General features: G+C 42.8%; 1 protein-coding gene across 1 annotated transcript; it reads left to right on the top strand.

Moving 5' to 3' along the window:
* The first annotated feature begins 237 nt into the window (after positions 1 to 237).
* On the top strand, positions 238 to 16,396 carry wrap53 (WD repeat containing, antisense to TP53). Its single transcript, XM_030076233.1, has 11 exons — positions 238 to 496; positions 996 to 1,455; positions 1,686 to 1,872; positions 2,103 to 2,198; positions 2,947 to 3,055; positions 5,691 to 5,779; positions 8,170 to 8,393; positions 9,236 to 9,447; positions 11,287 to 11,390; positions 12,976 to 13,119; positions 14,481 to 16,396. The coding sequence occupies exons 2-11, from the start codon at positions 1,182 to 1,184 to the stop codon at positions 14,704 to 14,706; spliced, it is 1,665 nt and encodes a 554-aa protein (XP_029932093.1). The 5' UTR covers positions 238 to 496; positions 996 to 1,181; the 3' UTR covers positions 14,707 to 16,396.
* The last annotated feature ends 8,862 nt before the right edge of the window (positions 16,397 to 25,258 follow it).

Genomic DNA, 25,258 nt, shown 5'->3' with positions numbered 1-25,258 from the left:
GGCGAAAGGGCAGGTGTGGGGACTGTGACTGGAGGTAGGTGTGTGTGTGTGTGTGTGTGTGTGTGTGTGTGTGTGTGTAGATGAAGTGGGGGGGGGTCATGAGGGGGCTGTGACTGGGTGGGTGTGTGTAGGGAATGGGGGGGGGGAAGAAGAATGGGGGAAAAGGAAGGTGAGGGGCCTGTGACTGGAGTTGTGTGTGTGTGGGTTGGTGGGGATGAGTGTGAGTGGGAGTTGCATCAAAACTAGTACAGCCCTCGTCAGCAAACGCAACTCTCGCGGTAGTTGCAAGCACATGGCAGCCCTCAGTGTTTACAACTTGTGCTGAACTGGTGAATAAAAATCTGAAGACGTCCAGTGGTACAAAGACTTTAAGAAGACGTTTCGTTGTGATCAATACTCTCCTGGTTACGTGAAAAGACCTACACTGTCGGTCGAAAAAAAAGTGTTAACAGCCGAGCAGAACCAGAGGCCAGACCTGCCACAACAACGCAGATAGGTAGGTAGCATCAGCCTGTTAGCATCTGCTAACTAGTTAGCATTAGCGTTAGTTAGGCGGTTGGTGTTTAGCTCGAAATGTTCAAACAGTTTGTCACAAACGCCGACAGCAACTATGTTATAAGTCGGCGAAATTACATATATAGTATAATAGATATGTAAAGAGCATGAAATAAGTAACAAAATCGCCAACTTTTACTCGGCTAATGTAGCGTTAATACCTTTTGAGGCTAGCCACAGGTGTTTGTTGGTGTTTGCATGGATAGTTAGCATTAAGTGTCACCCAGTCGACTGAACATCCCATAGTATCACTCCTCTATCTTCTTTACTGACCTTTGTTTCTACATTTTTGCAAGAACCGCTTTCATGTGGTTGCATTAGCTTATAGACCTGTATGTTGTCATGTGAGTATGTTAGCTGATAATTATCTGAGATTTATACACCGTGCTTTGCCGCTTTACCAGCATCTGTGAACCTGCTCGTCTGCTCTCTGTATTCAGGTTAGTTGGTGCTGTGATGTCCCCATCCTCCAGCAGACTCAAACACCCACACTGCAGAAAGAAGCATTATCCTAGTAGCACTTATCTCACCCACGTCTGACAACCACCCAGCACACACGAGGCACAAAGCCGCCACTTGGAGGCCAGGTAGAGGACTTGACAGGCGAGATTGAGAAACAAAGAGAGATGTCTGACTCTGTGGGAGGTGGAGAAAGCGGAGGTGTGACGGGTTCAGGGCAGGACACAGAGGCAGATAATGAGCCCCCTCAACAGATGCCTCCATTACCCGAGGCTGAGTGTGCACAGAGCGGGGAGACCCCAGAGGAAGAGGCCCCTTCTTCTGCCAAGAGGCCCAGACTGACTGAGGACTTGGGTCGGGTCACCGAGCCCCTCGAGATTCATAGTAATACGGCGCCACTGGCTGGTTTGCTGCAGGGAGACCCAGCCTCACCTGCACAAGGTGGAGTATACACTATCATTAGCTGTGATGATACATGTATTCTCTGAAATGTCAACAGAATGACTGTTCTTTTGACGTGACCTTTCTGGGTGGATCTTGGATGGCTGTCAGTGATCATGTTTAAGGCATTGTTTCAGTATTAATAAGGTAGCTGTGGCTTGACTTTTTACTTCATCCATACCATTGTGCAAATTAACTCTACATCACCTACACCAATTTCCTCTGAACAGGAGTCGCCCTGCAATGTGGGGAGGAACGTCAGGAGGCGGAGGAGGATGCCGTGAATGGAGGATGTAAAGTAGAATGCCATCAGAATGGAGATGGAAGTCATGAAGCTCCTTTAGAGGAAGGAGAAACGAAACCAGAGGATGAGCAGAACTGTGATGGATCTGCAGACAGCCCCAGTGAAGGACAGCAGTAAGTTGAAGGAGGAATCACTAATTAAAATAGAGCTGAAGGATAGCCTAGAAAGTGAGTTATTTTGGGAAATAATCTGGCATTTAGGGGGATTATTTTTTTGTGAAATTCTTTTTTTTTTTTTTTTTAAGATGTGTTAATGTTCGCTGTTTGGGAGCTACCAATCCATGTTTGCTTTTTGTGTGTTATACTCAATAGCAAAGATGTCTCTCTGTTCATCGTGTCTGCAGCCTTGGCCTAGATTTTACCCAGAACCCCCAGATGCTGACTGGTTCTTGGACTGAGTATTCCAACTTCCCAGAGAACTACCTCAAAGGCTGCAAATGGTAATCCTTCCTAATATTAACATGACACAAAATTTTTCAGACGCTGCTTTATGTGTTGCATAAAGTCCTTTAATCATTAGTATGTTCATTGTGAGCCCAGTCTTGTTTATAGTAACCATGCCAGCAAATCACATTGAATTTGACAATGGTGTCTTTATGGCTGTGATTTTCAATGTGACTTTTGTAATGTGGTCATTCCAGGACACATTAACTGTCAAGTCTCTACACTCTGTGATTGGATCTTGCTTGCATTTGGATCTTATCAGCCAGATCACATGCCAAAGTGGCCTGGCTCACATTGAGTTCAGCTCTCAGCGAGGTGTGAACAACATGTGGGCACAATCCGGAAGATTTATTAATACCTACAGTAGAATATATCCATGCAGGATATATTCTGCTATAGGTCACATCCAAGTGTCAAGTTTGTACACACATATGCGGATACAGCTGAGTTGTGATCTGGCACATCCAATCACAAAAGACAAGTGTAACCACGGCCTATGTTTTAAAAAATAATACCCATAGTTGGCTGCTTTTATTCCAGACTGCTTCACAGGGCTATTCATACATATTCTAGGTGCAGCCCTAGTGGGACTCAAGCCGCTTGCCCTGGCAGTTCTAGTGCTCTATCCAGGCTATAACATGAAACCAACACATGGGTGCAGGATGTCCTCAGCTCAAGGTTATTGATAGATAATCTATCTCTTTTTCTGTTTTCTCACGGTTGCTCACTCTCTCCCTCCTCTAGGGCCCCTGATGGTTCGTGTATCCTGACCAACAGTGCAGACAATGTGCTGCGTGTGTACAACCTTCCTCCAGAGCTCTACAGCTACAACTGGGACTTGCTTCCCGAGATGGTTAGCATAATGATAGCTTTGCATGCTGACTAGTGTTTGGCCAGGATAGTTATTAAATAGCTTCAGAATAATCTATTTAGAGTCTGTATGGTCTGGCACTGCTGTTGTTTCAGTATGCTTAAAGATGCCAGATTTTTAAGAAACATACAGTACCACAAATCAGCAGCTTGCACTGTGTCATGACATTTTCCCTTGGATATGTTTTTTTAGCTGTTTTAAACGAATATACTGGTGTTTTTGTATGTTTTATCCTGTTTCCTACAATTTAGACACACTTGACATTACTGCCAGTACTGTGACATACTGTGTTAGATGTATGAAGACATTTTTCCTACCTTCCAGGCAGCCATTCCTTTTCATTTATTTAAGTGTGGCACAAAAATAAACTTGCACAGACATCGAATATGCTTGACATAGGTAATCCATCACTGTGATATTCTACCTGGGTATATTACCTGGGTATACTTTTTGTCAAAGTTGCTAATGCCATAACTGAAAAGTCCTCTGGTGTGTTCATATACTAGTGGGAGGCTCTGACATCTGAGACTCGAGAGTCAGCTGCCAAGCGGCATTGCATTCATGCACTATTTGGTCGGAAAATCGAACCCAGAAGACAAACCATAAGCAAACAAGGACACTGAAAAGGATGATGTGGATTTGGCTGCTTTTTGCTTTAAAATTATTATAGTTAGCCTGGCTAAATACCAAGTCAGAAATTTGTTTTTTATTGATAGCACATGAATGTACCATTCCTCGCTGTTGCACTCATGAACCCTCATAACAAAATCTGTGTCTGTGCCAGAAAAACAATCCCTGAAGACAAGATTATTTTACAAACTGAATTCAAACATCCATGACCTCTAAATACAAGCATGAATGTTAGAACGCTCATGTTCCTAGTGTGCGCATTCCTTTGTATGTGTACCAGCACAAAATTCCCCAAGATGGAGCATGGGGCAGAGGTGCTACTGTATCATGCTTGTCAGTCTGATCATTTTTATTAACTGACTACTAAACAGCCTTGTTGTGTTCCTGCTGGATAGAATAGGCCATCAGGAAGTTGTAGTCTGATCCTGAGACCGGAGTTTTATAGTTTTTCAAATTGGACAGAAGTAATAGTATTCTCAACAACTGTTGGTTTGGCTTGGCTTTACCTTCAGCGTCCCACAGTTAGCTAACTAGCGAGGCCAAAAGAACAGCAGTTGAAGATAGTAAACCATTATATGGTCATGGTATATCCTGGTGCTCAGTAAACAAATTTTAGTCATTCATAACTAAATACATCCCCAAACTTCTGTACATGCAAGCAAACAAGATTTTAACGCATGCACTTTTGAGGGTGTCACTGAAGGACAGATATATCCAGTTAGGAACATTCAGTATTCTTGGTCAACTTTGCTCGGGTGGTCCAGCAAAAATAAGGAAATGGAGTGGATTTTCAAAATACCAAAGCAATGAATACTTTGAAAAATCACATACAGCAGTGTATGGTCTGGTCGGGGTGTAGTGTTGTCAGTTGGCTAAAACATGCAAACACGCTGGTTGGGTCCTTTTTAAAATAACATTTTTATCAGCATGTTTATTGGCTCATTGCAGCCCAGTATTCATTTTTTAATACATACTATGCTTGTATTTTCTTGTTCCCAGTTTGCTTATTCTTCAGTGAATGTTTTTTTTGTTTGTTTGTTTGTTTTCCTGGGCAAGTGCATTATCTGTGCAGAACTGTGTGTGATCTGTGCAGAACTAAATGATGTCCTTCACTGACAGAAAGAAGAACTTGGTAGCACAAGTTACAGACAGAAACAAATTGGAACCCACTTCTTGACAGCTAGTAATGATGCAAACAGGTTGTATTTTGTCCTTACACAAACATGGCTCCAGAATGTACCATATTCACAGAGTAGGCTGTTCGTTAGGCCAATCCAATTTAAGTCAGTATCTGTCACTAATACCGTGGCCAATGAGGATGCAGTAGTACCACTTTTTCCACTGCTGGTACCAATTCAGTAGAAAACCTTGAAGAGCCAAATCCATAATTAGGAATTGGCACCTTATTAACTGCTGCCATTCTGCCATTGGCTTTAGTGATTTATTGTGTTAAAGACTGTTTTTCTTCCTAAAATGTATTGCCTGAGATATTGATACCAAAACACACAGTATGTCATAGCTGAGCCTCAAATCCACAGCTGTATTTCAATCAATTTAAATCAAATCCTTAAGAAAATCAGGAATGTATCCCAAGTTTGGCTTGTTAAATAAATTCTACATGCTGCCCTTTACTATGCGGCAATATCAAGTGGCAGGTCGATCCTTTAATTATATCTCAGGCCAGTAGATTGGGGTCACTGAACAAAAATGATGGAGATATAATCCACTCTCCTCCCTTAACACCCTTCTTTGTGCAGGATGGAGCTTTGATTTATTTGACATGCTACCAGTGGCTCTCAGTGATGAATTTCACTACTGAGAAAACTTGTCTGTCCGAATACCAGCCCAATATCCCAATACCCAGTATCAGTTTCGCTATTGATGAATCCCCATGAGCCAGTTCGTTGACCCCCTGCTTTTTTAATCCTTTGTGTTTCATTCGTCACATGCCTACTCCTGTGTTTTTCCTTTCCCTCATGCCCGGTAGAGTCCAGTGCTGAGGATGGCAGAGGGAGACACCATCTACGACTACTGCTGGTATCCCAAGATGAGCTCCCTTGATCCAGACTCCTGCTTGTAAGTCCGTCTTTCACAAGCTGCAGCCTTTGCCAGAACATTTCCTCTGTCTCGTCTCTCAGCCACTGAATACCAATACCTGTAGGCTACGCTAAACAAGACATTAAAAGTTCAGTTAGAAGGTCAACCTGAAGCATGGTGAAGGGTGTAGGCAGAGCATGTGTGAGGTTGTTTATTGTGGCTAGTGTCAGCAGGAGATTTGCCTGTCTTGTGAAGTCCTAGATCTAAAGTTTTTGGAGTGTGTTAATCACCAAGTGTGTGTTTGAGTGACTGAGTGAATGCCTGTGTGGTTGAGCCTGTCTAACAGACTATCAGAATAGAGGAGATACTGTTGTATGTGTCTGACTCATTCATTGATTCCCATGGCGTTTGCACTGGATGTGGGAGCTGACTGCCAGTGTTGAGAGAGTCTGTAAAAGCTTTCTTAGGTCTCATTATGAGTGAAGAGTTGGCCTTCGTCTTGTATGCCTCTGCCTCTGCCTCTGTCGCAGCCTGCTCTGCTGTTTGAGGCCCTAAGTGCCTTTCAGCATGACTCAGCCTGCTAACAGTACTCCAGACACCACCTAAAGGGCCTCATGATTTTCCGACTCGGGGTTTTGCTTTTCATCTGCTTCTGCCCTCCACCGTGTGCGTGTAGGCACACACTCTGGAAGGCTTTCAAAATGCCATAATTGTGACATTGCCTTGTGTTTGTATGTGCGCGTTCAGGCAGAGCCAGTATCAATAACACCCAGCCATCATTGTGCAGAATGCCCATCGTCAGTGGCAACGGAGTTAGGGCCTGCTAACGAGCTGAGGCCCGGCTGCCAGCAGTGTGCACCGTGCACACCTCCCCTAACCCCCGCTCCCATCACCCTCCAGTCATTGCCCCCCACCCCCGAGGCTTCCCTCTGATCACGGCCCAGCGTGGCCACCACTCCAGCTCGCCATCCAACAGCCGTTCTCAGGCGAGAGGAGAGGAGAAGGAGGTGGAGGGTCATGGCTGGAGGTCGAAGGATGAGAGTCGTGTAAACAGCACGAGGGAATGATTAATGTGGACGAGGAACCACTTGAGAGGGCTGTGTGTGTCTGCCAAAGCTGCGCAGTGTCTCCGAGCCTGTAATGAGGATGAGGATGCTAGTAGGAGCTGACAGCAGGTGCCCTTTATCTTATTCAGATCACTGCTGCAGTTCAGAGACGAGCGCTTGTCAGACAGAGCCAGGTGGCTGGACAAGCTGAGAGTACATTTTTAAGGGGTGAGGTTGGCACTGTTTTTAAGACATGTAATGCTCAGCAAGATAAAAGGTTATGGTTTTGATTGTTAAGCGCATCTACAGTAAGCCCATCTATCTCCTGCCTTTTCCCTCTCCTTCCTCCCTCCCTCCTCCTACCCCTCTTTTCACATCCTCCCTTTGTCTCTTGCTGTTTCTCCCCCTCCCATCTTTCCATCTGCCAAAAGCCGTGTGTTGTTGATGCCCCTCCTGTAGAGAGGGAAGAAGGGCCAGTGTTGTGGCTCGGTTAAGTTGCACTGAGTTCCAGGCAGGGATCCAAGCTAGCAGCAGTCTAGCATTATAATTGGGCATTTCCCTGCACTGGAACAAAGCCGCGGCTCAGAGGGGCCATAACTGAACACGGCAGCAGCGGTAGGGGCTAATTTCCTTTGTTTAATTGAGCTGCAGTGATGTTTCAGCATTTGTTCTGCGCCCAACAGTTAGTTAAAAAGGTATGCTTGTTCTGTTTTTTTCCTTGCCATGAGTTGGTATCAATAAGATTGTGCTGTGGTATTGTCTCCTTACTGGTGGTTGGGGTGACAGATATCTTTTTTCCGTACTAAAGCAACCACCCATTGTTGACCTGTTTGTGCTCTTGCATTGATCCGTTAGGATGTGAAACAAGGAAATTAACGTGTTCTTGTTTTGTTTTGTTTTTGTTTGTTTGTTGGTTGCTATGCGTCATTATCACTACATTAAAGAAATCAGAGCACCCTCTGTTTGTATGAATTTACTCTGCACCCTTTGCGGCACAGGTACAACTTTTCCAAGCGCTAAACCAGCAGGTTTAACTTTTCATTTCACCAGACACGTTTATGAATAAATACCCTTACATTCACTGCATGCACACATTCCTCCTGGGTTTTAGTTACATATATTGAACCTTACATGAGTCATTTGTACCAAGTTTCACTACTAGCTGCAAAACAAATTGCCCTTCAGGGACAATAAAGATTTACTCTGCTCGATATTATTTCCTCATTATTTTTACCCTCTCACTAGAAACTTGTCATCATGTATTATCAACTCTTTCCCTCACTCCCTCTCTGTCAGTCTCCATCCCACTGCCCATCAATGACTGCCTTACTGTCTCTTTCTTTCACACTCAGTCTCTGTAAGTTCTTTCTCTGTCTGCCCCAGCCTAGCCAGCAGTAGCCGTGACAACCCGGTCCACGTGTGGGATGCGTTTTATGGGGAGGTTCGCGCCAGCTTCCGCCCGTACAATCACCTGGATGAGCTGACTGCAGCCCATTCCCTCTGCTTCTCCCCTGATGGCTCACAGCTCTACTGTGGTTTTGACAAAACCGTCAGGGTGTTCTACACTGAGCGTCCCGGCAGAGACTGCGAGGAGAGACCCACCATAGGTCAGCAACTCGCTAGCCTGGTTTCACTTTAAAATATAATTAAAAGTGCTGTTATTTTTGTTTCTCATTTTAATGAGCATGGACATCTCCTTAGCTTTTTCACACTGATGTTTTTTTTTTTTTTTAATTTACAAAATGAGAAAGCAGCAAGGGACACAAAGTATGGGAGCTAAGCTTTGGCAGAATTTGACCCTTGGCCAATGAATCACAAGTGTTTCCAGCGGTGGGGTGCGTAATCTCTACCTCTGGTCATATGGGTGGGAGGATGGTAGGAGTGGTGACTCAGGTGGAAAATCATTAAACGTGGTTAACTAGATGCAAAATGAAACACACAAGGGATGTTTTGAAGGTAGTGAGTAAGCCTTGGCCCCGCTGCACTGGCAGCTCACCATGCTGCTGTGCCTAAGAGCATTGCTGTCTATGGTTTCTTTTCTTGTTTGGCTCCATCAGCTCTGCTTGATGAGTAATAACTGGGAATGAAGTGTGGTTGTATGGCTATTTTGAAAACATGCATTATGATATTCATGAGAACTCTGCCAAATCCCTGCTGCTGCAAGTTAAACATTTTGTTTTCCTAAGAAATAAAGAATAAGCAAGAGGTTGAAGGAGAGGAGGATAAAAGCGTGAGAAGAAAAGCAGACGGTACAAGTCAGGATTCCGTGCAGTGTTTTTGTCTATGTGCTTGTGTGAAAAAGCATATGTTTTCCTCTCAGGGATGTAGCTCAGTATCTGCCAAAAAGTAATCTTTCATTAGAAATGAAAATGGGATCTGTGTCCTGTGAACCTTTTGAAAGCTTGAAAACGCTGCCAAATGTCATGCTTGTCTCTCATGTTCCCTCCAGTGAAGAAGCAAGGCCAAAGTGGCATCATCTCCTGCTTCGCCTTCAGCCCCTGCCTGTCTGTTTACGCCTGTGGCTCCTACTCCCGTAGCGCCGGCCTGTACTCCTGCCAAGATGGCACTCCACTGGCACTGCTGCCGACCCGCCACCACGGAGGCCTCACCCACCTGCTCTTCTCCCCCGACGGCAACTACCTGTACACTGGCGGGCGCAAGGTGAGGGCTTTATTACATCTCCAACATAAATCATCTTGCAGAAGACCTGTCCTGTTCAACCTAATAGGTGTAAAATAAAATCTATCAATAGTTTAAAATGACGTTTCCCACCCTTATTCTCTCTGACATTGTGACCAATCACTGATTCTTGGGAATTTGGATAAAACAGGTTTTAATTTTGAAAAAAAAAAGTTAGTTAAATTACAAAATCTGAAGGTATATCATTATAGGCCAAGGTCTTGGCTGTTCAGCAATGTACCGGTGCAACCTCCTCATTTTGCATTTTTTTTTGTAAAATAGGCGTTTTTCCAGTTATTACTTTGTTGTCAACACCGTCACCGTAATGTTTTTTTTTTTTTTTTGTTTAATTTGAAAAACATATTTTTGTATTAAAAGAGACTAATACTTTAATAACTCAACAGCACCAAAGAAACATTTTGTAAGCATATTCATTTAAAACAAATATAACTGCCTCTGTCGGTGGTGACACTAATCTGACGGTGGTGACAGTCGCCTCATTACAACATACATTTCCAAAATTTATACCACTCAAGTCAATGGCTTCTTGCTTAACAACTTTATTTAACTATTTGGTACAAAAAATAACAATCCTGAGCACTGTTCTAAGCATTTTTCAGACTTCAGTCATCACCGTCAGACAGAAAACCTGACGGTGGTGATGTCTGACGGTGGTGACAAAAACCTGCTCTTTCACATGATAAGCATGAGTTGTTCACATTAGCCAGCTTGTTTTCGCCCTGTTGCTACCTGCATCAGACGTCTTCTTAAAAAGTATACATTTATTCCATAATCTAATCTAATATTTTTTATACAAAAGAGACGGTGTTGACATGTTATGGTTGTGACAGTAGCAGTGTCCAAAAATATGAAGAGATTTAAGAGAAAATAGCAAACTTCCAGGAGCCTGAGTGGTCTTGAAGCATGCAGTAGAGCTGAAGGTTTGAAAAGGGGTCCTCAGGAATGTAGTTGACCTTGTACTTTTTTTATTATTATTTTTTAAATAAATATCTGACAGTGGTGACGAATATATGGGACACATTTTGAGCAACCACAAAATAATAGTAAATATTGTTCAAAACCCATCATTTGTAGTTTTTAATACATATTATGATGTACTCCTTCATGTGGTAAATATATTATTCAATGAAATTATTACTTTTTGCTTTTTTAATCAAGTTGAAATGATTATCTCCTATCCAAGGACAACTGATTTTGTAGGCCATGGGCCAGCATATAATCATTAAATTAATAAAAATTAAAAATAAACCTATGAAAGAACCTTACAGATGTGCAAAGGACCCCCTGATTATGCCCTTGATTCTTTTTATTCATTAAAATGTTGTAAATTTCCAACAGAACAGCAACAACAGCATTTTTCTTAGTGGGACATGGTTTTGCCAGAGTTTCAAGAATCAGTGCAATATTAATCAAACTTCTCTTGTCAATCTTGTCAATAAATGGTAAATAAATGTTAAATTGTTGTGGATCGCAGAGGATTCAAACTTCCGTAATGTCTATACTGCATGTTGTTGCATTTTGGTCTCAGAGCAGAGCAGCTTCTAACATTTCTTTCTGGGAACATGAGTGAAGAAAATAATTGTTAATTCAGTCAGAATATCACCAAAACCTATTTAGCATCCAAAGCTGCAGTAGTCTGAACAAGTCCAAAGTAAATACTAGTAAATACTATCAATAAGCACTGCTAAAGCCAAATGTAAACCTCACTGAAGTTCTTGCCTTGCATGTGGGAACACCATGAGCATAGGCTTGCCTCATTACACCCACTTTGAGGCTGTTTTGAATTTTGTGTTTGTGCAGGATCCAGAGATCCTGTGTTGGGACCTAAGGGAGCCGGGAAAGGTCGTGTTCTCTCTCAGGAGGAACGTTGCCACTAACCAGCGTATCTACTTTGACCTGGACCTGTAAGTTTTCTTCCCCAGCCAGAACGCTGCACAGGGAAATGTCAGCTGGGACTTTATCAAAGGAATTATCCTGCTCTTAATGGAACAGTTCGCCACAAATTGGAAAAAAAATGTTATTTGTCTACTCCCTGAAAAAAAAAAAAAAAAAAACAATAAAGTCTGCACACTGAAATAAATAATTTTAATTGGCTCACATGGCCAACATTTCAATCAACGTGACTCTCCTCAGTCAAGTATAAGTAGAAAAATAAAGACTACTTGTACTACTGCTTGTGTCAATGATCAAATACAGTTACTTGCACCTGATGGTCAAAGCCAACAAGAACAACAGCAGGTGTAAGTAAATGTATTTGATCATTGTCTCTACAAGTTTTTGCATAATTTTTCCTGATGATCATGTTGGCCAAATGTAAGCCAATATAAAATTATTTATTGACAGCTTAATGAAATGTGCAGACTTTCTTTATTTTCTTTTTGTTGGTGGTGGTAGTGGTGGTGGTGGTGGTGTTTTTTTTTTTCTTTTGATTAAAAACACACTTTGTTCCTATTTTCTCAGCCTCATGTCAACTGAAACACCAATGAAGTTTGTTTATTCAAATAACCCACAAGTTTGCTAGCACAGCTCCATGTCGGCTTTCTCTGAAACAACAGAGGTGGCTGTGAACTGGGTATTTAGAATTCCAAAAGATCAAAAAGTGGCTATAAAATTACTCCAAACAGATTGTGCAGTCTGATCCAAGTGTTCTGTAACCAAATGATTGCCCTGTGGGTCCAACAGTCCAATATTTACCTCATTAACTCCTAGATTTTCCACACTTGTTCTGCACCGTGCCAGCAGTCGCCCAACAATAGCAGGCAGATATTGCCTTGAAATGTTCACAAAAATATTGTAATTCTGGGTAGAGCATGCTTTACTGACCTAGTAAAGTGGTAAATATACAACAACTGTAGCTAGTACACTGATTAAAGCACCAGTTAACAAACCAATGCAAATATGCTCCTCTTCATTATGCTGCTGCATCACAAGTAGCTCTGTGCCATATGGTTTTTAACATAGTCACCAACAAGGCTACTTTTCCCTCATCCATTTTGTTATTCCTCACTGAACTTGAATGCATGATGCGATGAACTTTTGACACACTTAAGTTGAAGCTTAAGAGAAGCGCATGAAGGCAGCAAGAATGTTCCTCCAGACTGTTATAGGGTGATCGGAGCTTTGTGAATACCTGAAATCTAGGCATTAATGAGGTAAATATTGCACCTTTGGACCCACAGTGCAGTTGTTTGGCTGCAAATCACTTGGATTATGCTGTGCAAGGTGTTGGGAGTAATTTTATGGTCATTTTTGGAGCTCACTTGGGCTCCTCTGTTGCTCTGGAGAAGGCTGACATGGAGCTGTGCCAGCTGCCTGTGTGTGATGTGCACTTGAGTGGATATGAGTCACATACTGTCATTTGTCCTGCCTTTCCGCATGTGTACAATGTGTTGAACTTGTACGTGGGTTCAGTGTCATGTCCCTGTCATGTCCCTCTGTTAGGCAGTTGAATTGTGCATTTTTCATAGAGGTTTCTTTGTGTTTGCCTAGGTCGGGCAGGTACCTACTGAGTGGGGACACAGAGGGAGTGGTGTCAATATGGGACACCCAGACAGCTCCTCTTGATGGCAACGAGGAGCTACTGCAACCTCAGCTCCAGTTTCAGGCCCACTGGGACTGTACCAACGGCATCAGGTATTATTGCTAAGAATTATAACTTTGATTGTAAAAGTAAAGGACAGTGACGCTCATCAGGTATGGGTAATAAGGCAAATGTATTACTTCAGTTCCAGTAATAACGGGCCAGATACCAATTTAAAGTTTTTAGTTTTTATCATCTGTTTTTAATATCAAGTCAGTTTATCCAAAAACTAGATCTCACTACAATTCCCTGTGTTTGTTTTTGGCATAATTGGCCATCGTCCTCCCAGCAGACACAGACATGCACTGGGACTAGATGCAAAAGAAAAAAGGCAGAAAAGTTGACCTTTTCTCGGTGGAAGTATTCCCACTACTTGGACTTTATGGAGCAGATGGATGAAAGGAACACTGCAGACTGTGTGCTGGAACAAAAAACCTCAAAATGGTACAAACAAAGACAAGCTGTTAAATCTCCTGGAACACCTGAAGCTTAAACCGCATCACAACACTAAACTGGTGGCATAAGAAAAGGACAAGCAAGATAGCAGCTAACAACAGCTCTAGGCAGCAGAGAAAAATTACTTTACGCATGCAAATGTATGTGGATATGTGTAAAACTCTGGAAATTTAGGTATTTAAATCCTCCTCATTGTCTTGTAATGTTGTCTGCCTACCTGCTGCTCTGGTCTGTTTGGTTCCCCTGATCACTCAAAAGCATAGCAGAGGCAGTACATAATCCTAATTTTTGTTTTTGTGAGAGAAAACAAAATACACTTGCCAGTTTTGTAGGTGAACTAATATGTACTCTAACCAATTAGTGAGTATAAAGCCAAGATAAATGTTAACAAGCAGGCCAGGTAGCCTAATGTTAATGTGTTTGCAATCGATGGAGATCAACTGAGGTCATGTTCACAGAAGTTGAAAATTAAGATCTATGCTATCAAAATCTGTACTCCTCAAAGTGTCCATCCCAGCAGTAGGCACCAGTTGGTGGAGTTCCTTCAGGACTGATTTCCTCTTACTGCTTACATGTGCATGTGTGTTTGAAGTGCAGAAAGAGTGTTAGGCTTCTCTCTGCTCTTTAGAAAGATGCTGTAGTACAGTTGGCACAAAGGGAGCAGAGACCAGAGCACCAAGGCAATACAGAGTTTTTCAGTGAGATCATAATATCAAAGGGAGATGTGAACCTCTTTGAATCTCTACAGAAATACAGAAGTTTTCAAATATATACGCAGTGATGTCAGGATTTTGGATATGATTCAGGTTTTCACCATTGGATATCCAAATGTTTAGATTTCCAGTTGAAAAAGGTGGTGATTGTAAGGAGCTGCTCGTAATGTTTTCATATTTAGCCTTCGTCACTCCTACATTTTTAATCCCACTCTTTCTCTGTCTTGTTACGCTCTCTCCCCCAGCATTCATCCCTTCATGCCGTTGCTGGTGACGTCCAGCGGGCAGCGTCAGTTCCCCTGGCCCGGAGACAGCGAGGGTGACTCGGCCTCCGACGGCGAGGGGGGCCAAGACGCCATGTCGCCGCAGGAGATCCGACAAGATAACGCCCTGACAGTGTGGTGGGCCGGACCGCTCAGCCCTGCCGCAGAGGAGAGCAAGGAGCAGAACACAGTGGTGGAGGACGCCTGAACGCCCGTTTCTCCGAGCAGCTGACCGACCCCTCCTCTGGTCTGGATCAAATCGAATTACACCTCCCATGTGATGTTTATTTTGGGAACGTTTGGCGTGGAGAGAGCTGACTGCATATCGCGGATTAGTTTGAGTCAGGTTCTTTTGCATTCAGTGACCCGAAGTCTTGAGATGAAGAACCAGCATATTTTATAGAATGTACATATACAGCCAAAGTTGTATATTTAATCCAAATCATTTTGCAGAATGAATGTTAACACACTACCTGCGAGTATTCAGCTTCTACAATCTCTAACAGTGAATCTACTCACCACTATCACTAGCAGTGTGGAAATAAAAAAGGATTTGGAAACATGATGCATTCTTAAACATTAAATGGACCTACGTGGCTCTTTATCTGAAGGCTTTGATTGTTGTTCCAAGTTTATAGCCAAGGAGGTAACAAAGACCCAGGGTTGCAACTGTGGTAATTGTTGAAAAGCAGGGAACTTTTTCTTGAAAAGACCCCCACCCATACTCAGGTTGAGACAGGAGAGAAGACCCACCAGGGAATGGGCAGCGTGAGCACAGGGTCAGGGTCAAACGTCTCACAATTCTGTCAATTCAGTGGCTAATAATGGAGCGTTAATTTTCATTTAATTTAGTCAAACTGAAATATATGAACTGCTTTTTTGTTTGTTTGTTTGTTTGATTTGGAAGTTTTCTTTTCAGCTTTTGGATTTTGATGGGAATCCACTTCCTGTATTGGCTGAATGGAAGGTGGACTAGCCCTGCCTGTGGTGTGGAGCAACCCAGTGTCCATTCTACTGATTGTACCTCCAGTCTGAGTTGCTTGTGTGGGAGTGTTTGTTTACCTGTATGTAGCTGTAATGCTGCCCGGAGATTCCTAATTGCTATAGTTACAGTAAGTGCCGTTCATTCTCAAGCTTTGTTTTTGTAAAACTGGTCAGTGGGATCTCCTGATTTATTTTCTTTTTAACTATTGTGTGTGCCAAGGTGTAGTGTCGCTCAGTGCACGCCCATGAAATGTATATTTTTGTAAAGCCATGATGATCATTCTAGTTTTTGAATGTATACTGTGTGAGCAGCTGATTATGTAACCTCATAACAATATGTGAAAATCCTTCGTTTTTAAATATATATTTAGAGCGGGTGCGCTTGTGTAATGACTGATGTCTGTTGTATGCGCTTCTACAGGTTGTGCTCAAATACCATTTTTATCTGGGTGATTATGTTGCAACGCACAACAGTATTTGTATAAGTGAATAAATATACTGCAGTAATTAGCTCACTGCTTATTTTGCCATTCATAAGAGTGCTTTTTTGCCGCAGGGTTTCTTTGCAGGTTCAGGATTTGACCAGATGGGGCTCAACAAGCCCCAACCAAAGCCTTGTATTCATAGACATAACAACACTGAGGAGTCTAGAAATTTTATAAGCCTCTTGTGAATCAGGTTTTACTTCTCAGAAATATCTTTTGTTGCCAAGCAATATCAGCTACTTTTGTGCTTAATGTGTTGAAATGTTTTTTGTTGTCTGATAATGTTGCAGACATTCTACCAGGAAGCAGTAGGAATCATCTAGGCCCTGCTGATTTCATAAAGCTCTCTAGATAGATGACTGTCTACAAGTGGTTTTATGTAGCTCTCATTCAAGTTGGACTGAATTAAAAGCATCTTTCTTCACAGACTGACTGCCTTATTCATTTCCACTCTTTCTTTTTATGGCGATTCAGATTTGGACGCCCTGTAATAATTCGGCGATGAATGCACGATGATTTCGCGCTCTCAAGTGAAGTGGAAGCTCTTAAAAGCTCAGGAGACTGTTGCTTATGAGATGGAAACTATTCATAGCTGTCACCTTTCCCATGTGCACACTCCATGAATGCACACAGTCATGTATTTGATTGTCTAAAACCACAGGGGCAGGTTGAGCAGCCAGCCAAGCTGGAGAGCTCCGCTGTTGTGTTGTGCAGGTTGCTTAGCGACCATCTCCGCCTTGAGAAAGAAAAGCAGGGTGAGAGACGACAAGAAAGAAAAGTGGGGTGAGAGTGTGAAAAAAAAGTGAAAGAAGTGTAATTGCTAATCCAGTGGTGTGCTGATTGCCACTTGGTGGCGGGTTGGCCAGGACTTGTCTCTTTGTCATCCTACTAAAGGATGAAGTGGGACACCATGGGCTCCTTAGAGACGATGCTGAGCTTTAACACACTGCCCTCCCTGCTTCTCTTTTCTTCCTCCTCTGTTTTGCCCTGTTTGCTTTCCTCCGGGTCTTCTGACTCACTGCTCTCCCATCTAACACTCATCTAAACAGAAAATAAGCAATACAATCAATAATAATCTCTAATTCCAACTCTTTTTATTAAGAGTTTTGTCATGTTTCAAACAAAATTTCTCAGTTTGTTCTAACATTTTCTTGAGATACAGGCGAAGGCAAGCAAAATATATAAAATATCAATAATAATCTCATTATATAGTTTGACTACATATTTACTTAGTCTTAACAGTTGCACACTGTTGATAAGCGTAGTCTCAGTTGAATAAAATGCAACACATTGATTTCAAACAAGTATGCATGTAAATGTCATATCCTTTTCCTTCATATAGATATTGCTTTAAATAGAACTTTTTAGTCCCATAATCTTATTACTTTTCAGGAAAATTTCCACATTACCAAGAATAAAATCCTGTCGTTTGGTGTGACACTTTTTATATAAAAATGCTAAAGATAAATAATCTTTTTGTCATTATTACATTTAAAGTCACCATGTTGCAGTGGGTATGCTGTTGGCATGCTGGCATGTAACCTCAAAGCCCAAGGATAGCAGACCCTGGATCAGTTGCTGCAGCTCATCACACACAAACTCTTCTGCTGACACAACAAGAAAGATTGAGTTGCTTTTTAACTCAATTATATTTGTAATAAATGAAATCAATTAAAATGAAAGCAATTTAGATTTGTTATAAATGAATGTTTGCTGTAAAATGTTTAGTGACACAATGTTTCACATTTTTATGTGAGTTTTCTTGAACTGAAAAGTGTGTTTTTGCACTGACAAATTGGAAAATAATATCAGCAAGAGTCACAAGCATTTTTTTAGATTGAGAACAGGGTTTGTCAGAATTAATCTAATATACTGAAAGATTGAGGATAGATGCCTTACTTTGTGCGACAGTTTAGAAAAAATAATACAAAATTTGAACCCAGAAATGCAGGATCTCGAGACAGTAATGATGAAGAATTATCATGAAATGATTTACTTGAGAAAAAGTATACCCCATTTTCAATTTATAAACAATAACTTTCACGTCACACCATTTGACAATTTTCGGCACTAATACAACAAATCAGTGACAAAAGTCAGATTCCAATACAAAATCTAATAGAGCCCATATATTCTAGGAAATCTAAGAGTCAGTACAACATAACTCGATGATTTTCATGCCTACTGTTTGAAGTTTAAAAAAAATCTTTTTTCCAGGCTGAAGCGTCAACCACCCGTATGTCTGTCAGCCTTCAAAAACTCATATCAGTCAAATCCCTGTGCCTCTCATCCACTGTCGACAGTGAAGTCGTTACCTTATATACCAAGGTAGCAATGTAGTCTTTCCACTTGGGTAGTTAATGAGCCAATCTAGATGAAATGTTGTTTCTGCTTCCATTTACATTGCATTTTGAGTGATTCTCATGGCCTTGCATAAGTGCCTTCCATTAGACAAGCACACACACACACACACACACATCAAACTCATTCCCAGTGCTCAAGACTAGAGAGTGTGTGGAATAGCAAGTAATGGCATCTTGATGTTAAGAAAGACATTTGAAAACAATTATTCAAATGGCTGTCCGCCTGTTGAATCTTCTAATCCCGGAGAGGAAGCACTCAAGCAAACACTCTCCGCTCTGACCCTGGCTAAATTAGCATGGTGAGAAGAAGCAGCGCACAGCTCGGCAGCCGGAGATGCTAAATGTCTAGACTGCTCTCTGGTTTGTCACTCTGACGCTGCTTTTGAAAGGAGCAGGCTTTTTAGAGCGCGGAGAGAGGGGAACAGATTTCCTGCAGCTTTTAGAGGTTGTCATACACGACAATTCTCGAAATGTCAAAAGGTTTGGTCCTTGATCTCAGGGAGGCTTTGAATCTGCCAGGTAGGTGCTGAGTACAGGGCTTCACTCTTACACAGCTTAATAACACAGCAACACTGCCGCATCACAGTGTGTCGTACGAGTTAATTGATTATATCCAACTTAGTATAATTCTGTGAATACGCTCAGTGGCCACTTTATTATGTACACCTCTCCATTTATGCAAGCAGCTTAGCCCTCCAGGAAATGGGCCATTATTAAATGGCAGCATGCAGACAGAGCTGAGGGGTTCAGTTAAAGGTTCACACATACCCCCGTTCCACCATCAAGAACCTAGTGCTGGTTTTGGGGTTGAATCCAGGATAAATTCATGGATTCATCCTGTTTGTTGTCAAGGGCGGCGGTGGTGAAATACTGTATGAATGCTAAATCTTAATATTGTTGCTAAATATCCACTTGCCAAGGCTGAGTCCTGACCGCAGTGCTCTGTGTTTGAATCCAACCTTCAGGCCATTTGCCGCACGTCGTCCCCTCTCTCTGCCCCGCCTTTCCCGCCTCCCTCTGCTGTGACCGTCAACGAAAGCAGAAATGCCACGAGAAATAATCTTAAATATTGTTGCCGACCTGCACGTCCCTTCATGGCCTCAGCCCATTTGTTCAGCTGATGCATCCGGGATAATGCAGCATCATCTGGGGATCGTTCCAGGAACACGACACCTGCAGCTGAACGGGACGCTCGCAGCATGAATGCACCACCAAAAAAAAAAAAAAAAAAAAAAAAAAATGCATGATGCCACCGAGCCAAGATGGACCGAGACTCATCTGGTTGTCTTCTTCATCCCTGACAGCAGTGCGAGAGAGTTTCTGCCCTTCAGGGGTCAACAGCACCGCAAAGGCCAGGCAGGAGCCAGGTTTTCCACCTGTCAGGCCCGTGTCAGAGCAGCATGAGGTGGGGGAACAAGAGTATGTCTCACCTTGGATGGAAGACCTCACAAAGAGGGCCGCAGACGAGGAGTAACGGACTCTGAAACAACAGAGGTCGACTGTAGTGATGTTGGATTGTACACACGTAGAAACTGTCGAGCAAAAACAAAGGCCAGCTACTGATGAAAAGGATGTGGCTTGTTTTACTGTCTCAGAAATGAAAGTTTTTTGGGGGAAGGTTAAAAATTCAGAGCACATATACATCTAGACCTTCTAAACAAGCTACCTACCATTTTCATTTTTAGCTCTGTATTCTTGCCCCCTGCATTTTTTATGTTACCTGCAGTTGCACTGATTAATGTTTTCCACTGTTTGCACTAGTCAGGATAAGAGCTTAATCCCAAAAAGTAAATCAAAGCGTCTTTATGTGCGCGGATCAAAAAGGAAACTCCCTATTGTTCAGAATCAGTAGAATATGATTTCGACATTGTTAAATTTTGTGCTCATTATAGACAGACCAGTCAGTTCTGAAAGTCTGAAGTTCAGATGAATGAGCTTCTCCTTACAAAGCCCGAATCTCCACATTAAGTGTCAGGGGATATTTTTACATGTCCCATCCAACACATTTCATCAGCTGCCAAAATAGCCGTGCTCCTATGAATACAACCCATTTCCATTCCAAAAGGCTGCGGCAATGATTGACGTGTCCTTGTTCTCTGGTTTACATTAGAAGTGAAAATAATTGGCACATATTCAGCGACATGTATTCCGCCACATGCTCTGAACCTGGGGAAAAAGAACACTACCAGAGGTTTCATTTCATTCTGCAGTCTAATCTCCCTCTATTCAGTCCAGATGTGTATATAATATATAAATATACTGTATATATATATATATATATATATATACACGCAGACACATCATGGATTTCCATCTGAAATAGATCAGAAGATTAATACAGAAGATGTTTCATATCACCTTATTCCAATATTCTGATGCAGCTAACATGCAGGGCCGAGTTGCTCCACATTGAAATTTCTCTCACGGATATACAAACCCTCCTACATATAGAATATCTACTTAGAATAAACTCGCACATGTGCTTCTAGAGTATTCCCCCACCCACCCTTCACCTCTTCCTCCTCTCATCCTATCATCCTCTCCCGCTTTCCCCCTTCCTCCTCCTCTCCACATTCCCTCTGGCGATCTCCGTAGCTAGTTATCATCAAGGGGAGCCTATTGAAGTACATTAAGCGCCCAGTATCCTGGCCAGCCCTTGACAGATTGGATGTGTGGTTGGCGGCTTAGCAGGGGGTGTGGGGACCAGTTGGAGTAATTGCTTGTGTAATTGCACTCTGGGGACAGGTAGAGCAGCGAGGCCTACACTCCTTCTACCTGCCCTCTGGCAATGTGGCCAACACTTGTCCCCGCTCTGACTATTATCTGTCCAGCCTTTGCACCCCTCCGTCCCCTCCTTTTATCCCTCCATCACCACCTTCCCCTTGCCGCTCCTCTCTGCCGTGGCTGGAGGGGGGGTTTAGGGAGGCGTCGGCGGCCGGGGGCAGGCTGGAAGGCGAGCGGAGGCAGGGGGAACAGGTGTGACGGCGGGTCAGGCTGGAGGAGGAGCGGGGAGGAGGCCTGATCCACACTGAGGGATGAAATGAGAAGGGAGGCAGAGGATGAGAGACAGAGCCACACATAGCATATGACAGTCAAATCCCAAGTGGGGGGAAGTGTGTGTGTGTGTGCACATTTGTCCAGCAAATGTTCTCGCAAGGATAGAAAGATGAGGACATTTTAGATACCGCGGCCTAGTTTAGGATAAAGGCTTGGGTTTAGCATTGAAATTCGAATTAGGATCAGGATTAGGTCATTTTCAGTGGTGACAGGGATATGTAGCCGTTTGAATTTTGAGGGCTACAATACTTAACGTCGGTAAACTCCTTCTTTAAGGCTGGTTGGGGTTGGGGTGGTGGAGTGGTTCAGCTACTGCTGGTGAGTCCAGTTTACTCAGGACAAAGCCTTCAATCTCTTGTGTAACAGGCAGTGCTGGCTTGAGCCTCTCAGGGGGCCCCAAGGCAGAATGTCCCAGGGGGCCACCTTGAGGGGAGTCAGTACACTGAGACATTTCCGATTTGCAGGTAAAAGACCAGCACATTCGCTGTAAATCAACATGACAAGTGTAGAATACAACTGCTGTTTTTTTATTTTTCAGATAACACATTAAATAACAATGCTGTGTGCTCTTCCATTATGCACATCGCGAAGCCTGCTTGGGGCCCCCACCGCCCCGTGTCACACAATAATTGTTTTCTCGAAACTAACATAAAATGTGCTTGCAATTTAATGAAGACTAGCGGAATGTTGGCTAACTTTAGCTTTTGAAATCCGCCGCGAACCACTTCACCTAGCCTATATGTACAGCATGTTTATTCCGAATTAATACCGAGTGCTCCTTTACACCATCAACATGGTAATTTTGTTGTAATAGGCAGCCTAAGAAATATTGTTTTAAACTGAAGACAGAGTGAGATTTTGCACCCATGATCCGCCGGAACAGTTTCTGTCGCTAAGACAACGACACAAATCTGGCTGGTTTTACAATATTAGTTATCGGTGAAGGCTGTTGCTCTTTCTTTTTTATAATCTGGATACATGAATTAACTTTAATATGACTTTATGACACAATTCTTTTTTTTTTCTTTTTCCTTTTTGTTTTGGTTTTTGTTTTTTTGTTTTGCATTTGAACGCAGGCGCCACTTGACCGTCGCGTGTCAGCCCTTCCCGGCTGGAGACCGCCGGAGACCCGAGAAACACTGCAGGCAGAGCAACCGGAGAGAAAACAGAAACACACACAATCCATAGAGCGACAGCAGAATGATAAAATAATTATTACATATTCACCAAATGTCCACAAAATTGAATCAAAAGAAAGTGCACCGAGAAAAAGCCTTGGGCAAACTTTGCGAGCAGCGCAGAGGATGAAGGCACACAAACATAATAACATGGTAGACTTATTATAAGTCCATTGTAGTTACATCATCGCCAGTGTGATGTGCATAATGGAAGAGCTGGCAATGCGGTCAGTCGTTTTGCATTTCTAGAAGAGATTTCCTGTTCCCAACTATACCTCACACCTGAAATTAATTTGGGCAAATTGGGGAAGTCTGCAGCATTTGAATCAGTGTGGATGGGACATTTTCTTGAAACTGTATTTTGTGTTTCAGTCTGCTGCAAGACAGGTGTAATTTTACATAAACTGCAGCTTGATGGTTCAGGCTGGTTTTAGAGTTATGGTTTGAATTGATTAGTTTCAAGGTTAGAGTTAGGTTTAGGTTTGGGCTAGGTTTAAGCTGGGTATGTAGTGGTGAAGGTTAAGAGTGAGAGGTTAGGGAATAAATGTAGTCACAAGGTGGTTCTCACAATAACAGCTAAACAAGTAAGTGTGTGTGCATGTGAGTATGTGCATGTGCAAGAGACTGCACAGCTATGCAAATGCAGCTGGGTGTGTGTGGCAGAGATCAACTGCCGGGTACAAATTATTTATTTTGTACATTCCATATGTCACATGTTGCACGGCACCTCAGTGCTCTCTCTCTCCCTCTCTCTCTCTCTCTCTCTCTCTCTCTCTCAATATGCGGCAGCTGTGACAGAGGGAAAGCGCAGAAGGACAGACAAATGTTCCAGGACGGACACGCAACTGAGATCTATCAAATGCAAAGCAGGCAAGGATGCTGTCGACTCTTTCTCTCTCTCCTTCTCTCTCTCTGCACAGACACAGACACAGAGAAACACACACAGACGCACACACACAAGCATATTTCTCTACCAGCCTGATGCTATCATGGCTCAGTGTGAGTTTCATATCCCGGCAGGGTGCATGTTTTCCTCCTTCACGTCTTGGTAATGTGACCACTGTAGGTGTCTTTGCGTGTGCATGTGTGTGTGCGTGTGTGTGTGTGTGCACGCTCAAATTCAAACCGCATTCTTTCCCTGCATCCCTCACCTTTTCCTTATAGCGTTCAAAACTACATGCCTATATGTGTGCAATGCATAAGTGATGCCACTGTCTGGTTGTGTGTGTATGTGTGTGTCTCTGTGTGTGTGTGTGTGGTAGGGTCTGGCAGCTGGAGCCGCGTGTAGCCAGAGTCACCAGGGAGAAGATGCGGAATGAGGGAAAGTTGAAGGTCAGTTCACTTAATGAGGTCAGCATGAATAAATGAACACTACTAAACACCAACACATCAGCCAATGCAACCCAGCCAGAGACAAGCTCTCTCTCTCTCTCTCCCTCTCTCTCTCTCTCTCTCTCCACATGCATATGCATGAGCACTAAAAGCGAGCTGTATAAACACACAAACATATCTTCTCTATATATTGCACACAAACTTTTCCAGTGCGAGAGAACACAGATGACAGAAAGTAGGTTGTGCATATCGCTCTACATAAATAACACCACATTCAGTAATGAAGCAGCGCGTCAGCTGTGATAGAAAAGGTGCTGCACAATTCTGCAGATCTTAAAAATAAATGAGTGAGTCATCTTTAGCGGCCCCCAACATTCATACACACACACACTCACAGTCATATTGATATATTGGACTCCCCAAAGCAGCCAGTTTCCCACACAGATAGATTCCCAGACAGAGCAGAAGGTTTGTTTTTCATGCCAGCTCCACCTCAGAGCTGCTGTTGTCTTTAAAGCAGTCTGTCCTCCTCCACTGCATTTAGCTCTGTCGTCTGCCCTGCCAAGGCTTCCAGGGGTCAGCGCCACGGAAACAGTTTCATCTTCGCACTCATTTTCTCCCTCTCTCTTTCTTCTCTCTCTCTCTCTCTCTCTTTCTCCCTAACCAGCTCTGTAAAATCTCTGTGCTCTATTTAGTCCTTGTTTGGATCCCACAACATGCAATTACAATCCTCCTAGAAATGTTAAGTAGTCATAGTGTATCTTTGGCGTTGCAGGGGCAGATGTTCAGATGTTTGTCTAACTCAGGCCCAGGTTCAAGCCAGCATCCACACTGCTGAGGTGTGTGAACACACGGAAACTGCCCAGCTTCCAGTGTCACTGTGAACCCTGACATCTCACCTGTTTGACCCAATTACCTGAGCTTCTGAGTTACAGCACAACGTACAGCTTACTCAACATGGCAGAAAAATCTGTTTGGTTTCAGTCAGCGGTAACATTTTTTTAAAAAGTCTGACACTCAGATGGATCTTTATGACGTGTTTGTAGTTAGCCAGAGTAACCGGCATAACTTTCTAAAAGCAGCCAAAAACACATCATCCTTTTCATGGAGCCAATGTTTATTCAGTCTTCCAGGTTTGATGAACGTACACTAAGCCTGTTTTCTTTTTCTTTCCTTTTCTTTTCTTTTGTATTCTTTTTTCTTCATTCAGCCTCCCTTTCTGTTTTGACTACCCCCACAGAATGATCTATGATCTGTGTCACCACCATATGCCCAAATGAGGAAATAATAATAACAATAATAAATCAAGCCTGTTTGCGTGTTTTCTTATAAAATAAAGACTAAATCAGTTTTGACATGTA

Source organism: Myripristis murdjan, chromosome 18 (genome assembly GCF_902150065.1).
Source record: "Myripristis murdjan chromosome 18, fMyrMur1.1, whole genome shotgun sequence".
Taxonomy (NCBI): Eukaryota; Metazoa; Chordata; class Actinopteri; order Holocentriformes; family Holocentridae; genus Myripristis; species Myripristis murdjan.
The sequence above is the reverse complement of the archived record's forward strand: the minus strand, read 5'-3'. Positions and strand labels throughout refer to the sequence as shown.

Coding starts and splice junctions, on each gene's coding strand:
- wrap53 (XM_030076233.1), top strand. CDS start 1,182: ATGTCTGACTCTGTGGGAGGTGGAGAAAGCGGAGGTGTGACGGGTTCA. Junction 3,056..5,690: donor GGGACTTGCTTCCCGAGATG/GTTAGCATAATG, acceptor CATGCCCGGTAG/AGTCCAGTGCTGAGGATGGC. Junction 13,120..14,480: donor GACTGTACCAACGGCATCAG/GTATTATTGCTA, acceptor TCTCTCCCCCAG/CATTCATCCCTTCATGCCGT.